The following is an 8,451-nucleotide window of genomic DNA, read 5'->3' as shown; positions in this document are numbered from 1 at the left end:
TGGTGGTGGGGGTGGGAGGTCAGTGGTGGTAGGTACGTGGGGGGTTAGGGTGGTGTTGGTAGTGAGTGAGGTAGGTGGTAAGGGTAGGTTTGACAGGTGGGTGGTTAGTATAGGGGGTGTGGTAGTAAAGGGTTGGCGTGGGTGGTGGGTGGTAGGAGTGGGGGTGGTTGGGGTAAGGTAGATGGGGGTGAGGGCTGGGTGCTGGTGATAGGTGGGTTGTAAGGATGGGGGTGCGTGGGTAGTTGTGGGGGTGGTGATGGGTTGAGGTGGTGTTGGTGAGCGGAGCGTAGAGTTAGGGGTAGGGTTGGGGTGGGTGGTGAAGAGGTGGGGTAGTAGAGGGTTGGGGTGGGTGGTGAAGGGGTAGGGGAGGTTTGACGTGGGTGGTAGGAGTGAGGGGTGGGGTGGAGCTAGTGTTAAAAATTGTTTATACAAAGTGCCTCTTAATGATATTAAAACTTGGTTCAAGATCTTAATGAATAAGACCTATTCTGATCAAATAAGTGTTTAGATCTTAATGTAAAACAAATGCACTTAATGACTTAAGGTCTGAACCATTCTGATTTAGACCTCCATTAAGTGCAAACAAATGAGGCCTGAGATATCAAAGAGATTGAGAGAATGTTAAAGCAATGTTTCAATTTTTAGTTATTCTAAACTTATTAATGTAAAATATCTATTAAGATACACTAGATTTAGCATTTTAATTCACGTATTGGTCTCAATACTTATTAGTCAGAGATGGTAGATATGAATGTAATAACATTCTTTCAGAAAAGGTGCTCACTTACCTATCAAACAAAATCAATTACATTAGAATGGCACACAAACAAGTTCAATAAGAAATTAAAAGTAAAATTTTGAAAGTGTTTCTCGATTTATTGTCAAGATAGACTTAAAAGTAAAGCGTATATGATATTTGACTTCTGCACGCCCTTTTTGCAACATCAAAACAACATTTTTTGACTTTTGAACTACTTGCTTGACGATGTTAGTCTTCCTCGGTTCCTTCTTCCGCAACAAGTTCAATAAGAAATTAAAGTTTTTTTGTCTTAAAAAATATTTTTCTATTTGCCTCTTTTGAAATGAGTATGTAATACCCCTTAACAATTAGGGGTAGCTTGGTAGGAGGACAAAATTATCCCGAAATTATAGTCCTGCGATTATAATTTCCGGATTATTTAGTACTTTCTTTTTTGGTTCATTGAATTAAAAACGGGATATACTAGTTATGATTTAAAACATGTGTTTAGTTTGAAGTTGGATAAATTATTTGTTTGCAATTTTAATCTTGATATTTCAATGATTTAGATATAATTGAATCATAAATTGCAGAAAGTGTGCAGGAAACTGAAACAAAAAAGGGCAGAAATTGTGCAAAAAAGTGCAGAAACTGTGCATAAATTGCAGCAAAAAAAGGTGCAGAAACTGTAGCTAAAATCTTTGTAGAAACTAAACAAAAATCAGAAGCTAAATATGTGCTGATACCAAAATTAAAACCAGCAAAAACAAATACACAATTTAATGAATGAGAAGAATTCAAGTATAAGATGGTCATTTTAAAGTATTATCCCAAGGATAACTAATCTTGGTATTAGTTATCTCACCTGGGAAATGGGATAATTTAATCTCAAATGTTGGTATAATTTTATACTAGGATTAATTTGCACTCCGTAGCAAATATGGGATAAGTTTAATGCCATATTCTTCTTCTTCTTTTTTCATATATATAAGTCTAGTTAACAGAATATTACAACTTGGAATAGATCGTTTACAAGTAGTTCCTAAAATGTCTGCCCAAAACACTTCATTTGCAAACATTGGAGGAACTATCAAAAACTTCGGGTGAACAAAAACTTCATCCTTTGCTCCTTGTTTTGCTAAGGCATCGACCACTTTATTCTGCTCTCAGTATATGTGTTGCACCGGCGGCTTCCTTAGCTTCATTAGTAGTGAGCTGCAGTAAAAAATAATAGGGTTAAAAATTTCATAACTGTTGTTAAGCATATTAATTACCCCACTTGAGTCGACCTCCACCAGCAGTGACATAAGATTGTTATCTAATGCCATTTGGAGCCCCTGGCTAAGTGCAAGAATTTCATTCATAGTGTTGGTCATACTGAGGATAATTTTAGTGAACCCCATGACCCAATCTCCATTTGAGTATCTAACGGTGCTCCCAGTTCCTTCAATTCTAGTTTTTGTGTCTGTTGAACCATCAATATTGAGCTTGGAGTAATCCCAAGGAGGGGGTTCTCATTTTAAGGTGACTTCATTTCTTGTTTGTTTGCAACTCTTCTTCCTAGCACAAAGGTAGAATTGTTGTTCCTGTTTGGTCGCTTGACTGACGGTTTTGCCTATAGGGATGTTGTCTTTCTTGTTGGTAAAAAGAATGTTGTTCTAGGTGAGCCAAATGTCTCAGAAACAAAAAAAAAAAAAAAAAAGGAAGAAGATCTACCCAAGATAGGTGGCTATTGAACCTGTTTTTCCTAAGCTTCATCCAGGTATTGGGCCAATCAGCGTTAGTAAATATCATGTTATTGTAACATTCAGCATTTGTGCATTGCCGGCTAAGATTGCTTCAGTATTGAATTGCATTAGGACATATAATGGCTGCACAGATGGTTGATGTTTAGCCTAATGTGGTGGAGAAATTTGCTAGTGGGCAGTCTCCTATGGTGCAGCAACCAGTGAAAATATTTACTCTTAGTGCTTACACGCCGCAAGTGGGCTTAGACGAGGAGGTTAAGAGGCGTTTTTGGGAGGATTTGGATGAGTGGTGGGAGCTATACCGCTTACTGAGAAGTTATTCGTAGGAGGAGATTTCAATGGACACATTGGGTCTGTTTCGAGGGGTTATGATGATGTGCATGGGGGTTTTGGCTTCGGAGACAGGAATGGAGGAGGAGTCACTCTTGGATTTCGCTAGGGCTTTTGGCTTGGTGGTAGCTAACTCGAGTTTCCCTAAGAAGGAGGATCACTTGGTAACCTTTCGTAACTCGGTGGCTGCATCGCAGATAGACTTTTTGCTCCTTAGAAAGGATGATAAAGGCTTTTGTAAAGACTGCAAGGTCATTCCGAGTGAGAATCTTATGACCCAACATAAGCTATTGGTGATGGATTTGGAGATCAAGAGGAAGAAGAAGAAGAGGGTCACTGATGACCGGCCGAGGATCAGGTGGGGGAGTTTGACTTTGTCTAGTGCCCAAGAATTAAGAGAGAAGTTGATGGCTTTGGAGGCGTGGGAGATCAGGGGAGATGCGAGCAGTATGTGGGATAGGACGTCCAGTTGCATTAGAGAAGCAGCTAGAGAGGTTCTAGGAGTCTCAAGAGGTCGTCGTGGTGGGCACCGAGGGGATTGGTGGTGGAATCGGGAAGTCCAAGGTAAAGTGGAAGCAAAGAAGCAGGCATATGCGAAGGTGATAGACAGCAAGGATGACGAAGAGAAGCGGACAAATAGGGAAAAGTATAAGATGGAGAGAAAGGAGGCGAAGTTGGCAGTGTCGGCAGCGAAAACGGCGGCGTTTGAATGCCTTTATGCAGAACTAGAGGACAGAGGCGAGGATAAGAAGTTATTCAGGCTTGTCAAGGCCAGAGAGAGGAAGGCACACGACCTGGATCAAGTGAAGTGCATCAAGGACGAGGATGGCAAAGTGTTGGTGGAGGAAGCTCTCATTAGACGGAGATGGCAGTCGTACTTCCATAAACTCTTGAACGAAGAAGGGGACGGAGACTTTGTATTGGGATATTTGGAGTACTCTGAGAGGCATCACGATTGTGGTTATTGTAGGAGTATAAGGGTCGACGAGGTTAAGGGTGCTGTCTGTAGGATGTGCAGGGGAAGAGCGGCCAGACCTGACGAGATTCCTGGGGAATTTTAGAAGAGTACAGGAAGGGCAGGCTTGGAGTGGCTGATTGGGTTGTTTAATGTCATTTTCAAGACGGCGAAGAGGCCCGAAGAATGGAGGTGGAGTACAATGATCCCTTTGTACAAGAACAAGGGCGACATTTAAAGCTGTAACAACTATAGAGGTATCAAGCTGTTAAGTCACACTATGAAAGTATGGGAAAGGGTGGTAGAGATAAGGGTGAGGAGAGACGTGTCTATTTCAGAGAACAAGTTCGGATTCATGCCGGGGCGTTCTACTACTGAAGCCATTCATATTGTTAGGAGATTGGTGGAGCAGTATATGGAGCGGAAAAGGGACTTGCACATGGTATTTATCGACCTAGAGAAAGCTTACGATAAAGTGCCAAGAGAGGTTCTGTAAAGATGCATGGAGGCTAAAGGTGTACCTATGGCGTACATTAGAGCGATCAAGGACATGTATCATGGAGCCAAGACCAGAATGAGGACTATAGGAGGAGACTCGGAGCACTTCCCAGTTCTGATGGGTTTGCATCAGGGATCAGCCCTTAGCCCATTTCTATTTTCCTTGGTGATGGATGGATTGACGCGACAAATTCAAGGTGAGGTGTCATGGTGTATGTTTTTCGCGGATGATATAGTCTTGATAGACGAGACTCGCAGCGGAGTCAACTTTAAGCTAGAAGATTGGAGACAAACGTTAGAGTCTAAAGGATTCAAGTTGAGTAGGACCAAAACAGAGTGCTTGGAGTGCAGGTTCAACGGTGTACCTCAGGAGGTTGACGTGGAAGTGAAGCTTGGCACCCAGGTCATTCAAAAGAAAGGAAGTTTCAAATATCTTGGGTCTATTTTACAAGAAAATGGGGATATTGACGATGATGTCCTACATCGTATGGGTGCAGGATGGTTGAAATGGAGGCTCGCTTCCGGAGTGTTGTGTGACAAGAAAGTGCCACCAAAACTTAAGGGTCAGTTCTACAAAGTGGTGGTTAGACCGACTCTGCTGTACGGGGCAGAGTGTTGGCCAGTCAAGAACTCTCACGTGCAGAAGATGAAAGTCGCGAAAATGAGAATGCTGCGGTGGATGTGTGGGCACACTAGGAAAGATAGGATCAGGAATGAGGACATCAGGGACAAGGTAGGAGTGGCATCGGTGGAGGACAAGATGCGGGAAGCGAGGTTGAGATAGTTTGGGCATGTGAAGAGGAGAGGCATAGATGCCTCAGTGCGGAGGTGTGAGAGGTTGGCTTTGGACGGTTTTAGAAGAGGTAGAGGAAGGCCAAAGAAATATTGGGGAGAGGTGATTAGGCAGGACTTGGCGTTGTTTTAGATTACCGAGGACATGACCTTAGATAGGAGGTTGTGGAGGGCTCAGATTAGGGTAGAAGGCTAGTAGGTAGTCTCGCTTTTCTGTCGCACTAGTAGGCATAGCTTTGCTCTACTTTTTATTGCCCTATGTTTTCTGCTTTTATGTGTTGGGTCTTTTCTCTCCATGTTGTTTTATCATGACTTCTTTGCCCTTGTTTTTTTCTCATTTTCGCATTGCTTTGATTTGTTGTCGGTATCTGACTTTTCTCCCCTTGTTTTTTTTTTAGCCGAGGGTCTTTCGGAAACAACCTCCCTACCAAGATGGGGGTAAGGTCTTCGTACATTTAACCCTCCCCAGACCCCACACTGTGGGATTCAAGTGGGTATGTTGTTTTTGTTGCTGTTGTTGTTGTTGGGATCTAAAATTTCCAGATCGTAGAGAAATGTTTGGTAGTTTGGCTTTGGTTCTTAATGCAGTCTGAATGGACAGAGAAATAAGCTTGCTTCATAGAGAAATTCTCATCAGATGTGTTTTGCCAAACTAACTTGTCTTCAAAAGTGGTGGTGTGAGATATGAAGTTGATTTTAATAGATCTCTTCAGACTCTCATGGATGAGGAAGGAAGTTTTTCAAGGTCCCATTTCCCATTGGTATGGAAGTGACTGACCTTAGCCTGCTGATCCTCAAGACTGAGAGGACCATGAATGATATTTCTAATTGGTTCATAGTTATGAATTCAATTATCAGTGAACATGTTGCCTCTGATTCTTTTGTGGATAATCCATTTGGCGTTTTTTGAGCAAATTTTCCACCCATTTAAAATACATTGCTAGGTGCTAGACTTGGAATACTTTCCGATCCCTCAAATGCAATGTTCATGGTAGAGATTTTTAACCCAAAGGGCATTATGGTTGTTGTACATTTTCCAAGCAAGATTGGCATGGCTTGCCTTATTTCTGTATTTAGCTTTGAGGATGCCAAGACCCCCTTCATCTTTTGGCTTTGTGGTAGTATCCCAACTTAGAAGATGCATTTTCTTCTTTTCGGCAGTAGTACCCCAGATAAAATCTCTTTGGATTTTATTGATGTTTTTAGAATATGGGTGGGGAGCTTTATTTATTACATGACATGACTAGGGATGCTAGATAAGGTTGCTTTGCAAAGAATAGTTCTACCAGCCACATTTAGGAATTTGGTTTTCTAACCAGCCAGGCTTTGGTGCATGTTATCTTAAGATGAAACAATGCAAAAAATGCAGAAACTGTGCAAAAAAATGGAAGAAAAAAGTGCAGAAACTGTGCAGGAAACTGGAACAAAAAAGTGCAGAAATTGTGCACAAAAGTGCAGAAACTGTGCACAAATTGCAGCCAAAAAAGTGCAAAAATTGTAGCTGAAATCTTTGTAGAAATTAAACAAAAATCAAAAGCTAAATATGTGCTAAGACCAAAATTAAAACCAACAAAAGCATACACACAATTTAATCAATGAAATCCACCTTATACCTTCTACCAAACGACCTGTTATAGTATACATTAAAGTAAAAACATTAGGGGCAAATTCTTGAATAATAAAGAGTAGGGTGTACTTGAAGAAAAATGGTGTAAACTTAAAATTTGCAAGTTCAAAAAACTTTGGACTAAATTGATTTGACTCAAAGTACACTTGGAAACCCTCAATGAGCAGCTAACCTGACCAGATTTCATCCTTTTCCGACTATGCCAAATTTGGGACAACAGAAATAACATCATCTTTTGGAATAATAATAACCCCCCCCCCCCACCCCACCCCCACCCCTCCCCTCACCTCCTCGATCAGCCTAATGTTTAACAAAGCCTTAGAATTTAAGTTCATGACTAGTAAAGATATCTGTAATTGGACAAGAAGTATTATCTAAATTAAATGGAACCACTACATATGGGCTTCTTCAAACTTAGAGACTGTTTGGATTGGCTTATAAGTTGTTTTCAGTTTTTTTGAGTGTTTGGTTGGCCAGCTTATAAGCCATTTTGTGCTAAAATAAGCCAAAAAAATAATTTGGCCTGTTTGACTTAGTTTATCTAAAGCAGCTTATAAGCTGAAAACAACTTATAAGCCAAAAAAAATAAGTTGGGCTACACCAATTTTTTTTTCTTACTTATAAGCTGTTTTCAGCTTATAAGCAGCTTTTTTTAAGCCTATCCAAACAGGCTCTTAATATAGATGGTGCATGCATTTCTAATCCTGGTAAGAGAGGAATTGGAGGCTTATTCAGAGACAATAACAAGAACTGGGTTATGGCCAGTGGCGGAGCCACATAGAGTCGAGGGGGTTATCTGGACCCCCTCGGCGGAAAAAAACACTGTTTTTACTAGATTAAAATTATTTTTTATGTATATATAGTAGATGTTGAACTCCCTTAGGCTTTTTTGTATGTTTACTTTTTTATATTTTGAACTCTCTCGGCGGAAATCCTGGCTCCGCCATTTTGGTTATGGCCTTTAACATGGGAGCCCATTATGCCATTAACATTTCCATGGAAGCACTTGCGCTGGTTCATAGACTAGAAATTGCTCTCTAAAAAGATATACTTCCCTTAGTAATTAAGACTGATTGCAAGGAACTCATTAGTATGCCACCTAACAATTTTTGTTCCTCCCAAATTTAAATTAATGACTGCAGGCAGGCACTTATTGTCTGAAGCAAGAAGGGAATTAATCAAGCATAGTTTCAAAGAAGCTAACGGAGTTGCGGACCAGTTAGAAAAAAATGATGCGAGCTGTTTCCAAAGAAATTGAATGAGTACTATGTTGCATAGGCTAGTATCTCTATTTAATGACTCTTAAAGTTTGTTTAATGAATAATTTTTCTCATTACCAAAAGAGAAAAAGGCCCTTAGGTTATGGGGGCCTATACTCACATTTTTTCATCGTTAAGTGCCTCTGCCTGAACATTTTCTATGGCATCCGGATAACAGTTAATAATAAGGTCTCATAAATGTAATAATTTTCATCATTGTTATTATGAGTATGACTAGGTCCAAATTTTGAGGATTTGCAGCATGGATTTATTGTTGAAAGTAAATTTCGAAAGGGAAGGCTAGATGCACAAGGCACAGTAGAATCCTTTTAGCCCCATGACTTGCTTAAATTTCTCCAAGCTTTCTAATGTCTTCACATGTCTTTGCTTTTGCAGCTCATGTTGATAGACAATGGCAGTACCTACAATCTACACCAGAAAAATTATTATTAGTAATAAATACGTACCAAGTTCACTCTGATCAAATACACCATAACAACAAA

General features: G+C 40.4%; 1 protein-coding gene across 1 annotated transcript; it reads left to right on the top strand.

Moving 5' to 3' along the window:
• The first annotated feature begins 2,894 nt into the window (after window positions 1–2,894).
• On the top strand, window positions 2,895–7,470 carry LOC132619373 (uncharacterized). The gene is made up of 3 exons (XM_060334301.1): window positions 2,895–3,068; window positions 3,132–3,620; window positions 7,360–7,470. The coding sequence occupies exons 1-3, from the start codon at window positions 2,895–2,897 to the stop codon at window positions 7,468–7,470; spliced, it is 774 nt and encodes a 257-aa protein (XP_060190284.1).
• Window positions 7,471–8,451: the final 981 nt, after the last annotated feature.

Source organism: Lycium barbarum, chromosome 11 (assembly GCF_019175385.1).
Source record: "Lycium barbarum isolate Lr01 chromosome 11, ASM1917538v2, whole genome shotgun sequence".
Lineage (NCBI taxonomy): Eukaryota > Viridiplantae > Streptophyta > Magnoliopsida > Solanales > Solanaceae > Lycium > Lycium barbarum.
Note: the sequence above shows the minus strand (reverse complement) of the source record. Positions and strands in the feature narration are given on the sequence as shown.

Coding starts and splice junctions, on each gene's coding strand:
- LOC132619373 (XM_060334301.1), top strand. CDS start 2,895: ATGGAGGAGGAGTCACTCTTGGATTTCGCTAGGGCTTTTGGCTTGGTG. Junction 3,069..3,131: donor GCTTTTGTAAAGACTGCAAG/GTCATTCCGAGT, acceptor TTGGAGATCAAG/AGGAAGAAGAAGAAGAGGGT. Junction 3,621..7,359: donor AGGCACACGACCTGGATCAA/GTGAAGTGCATC, acceptor CTATCCAAACAG/GCTCTTAATATAGATGGTGC.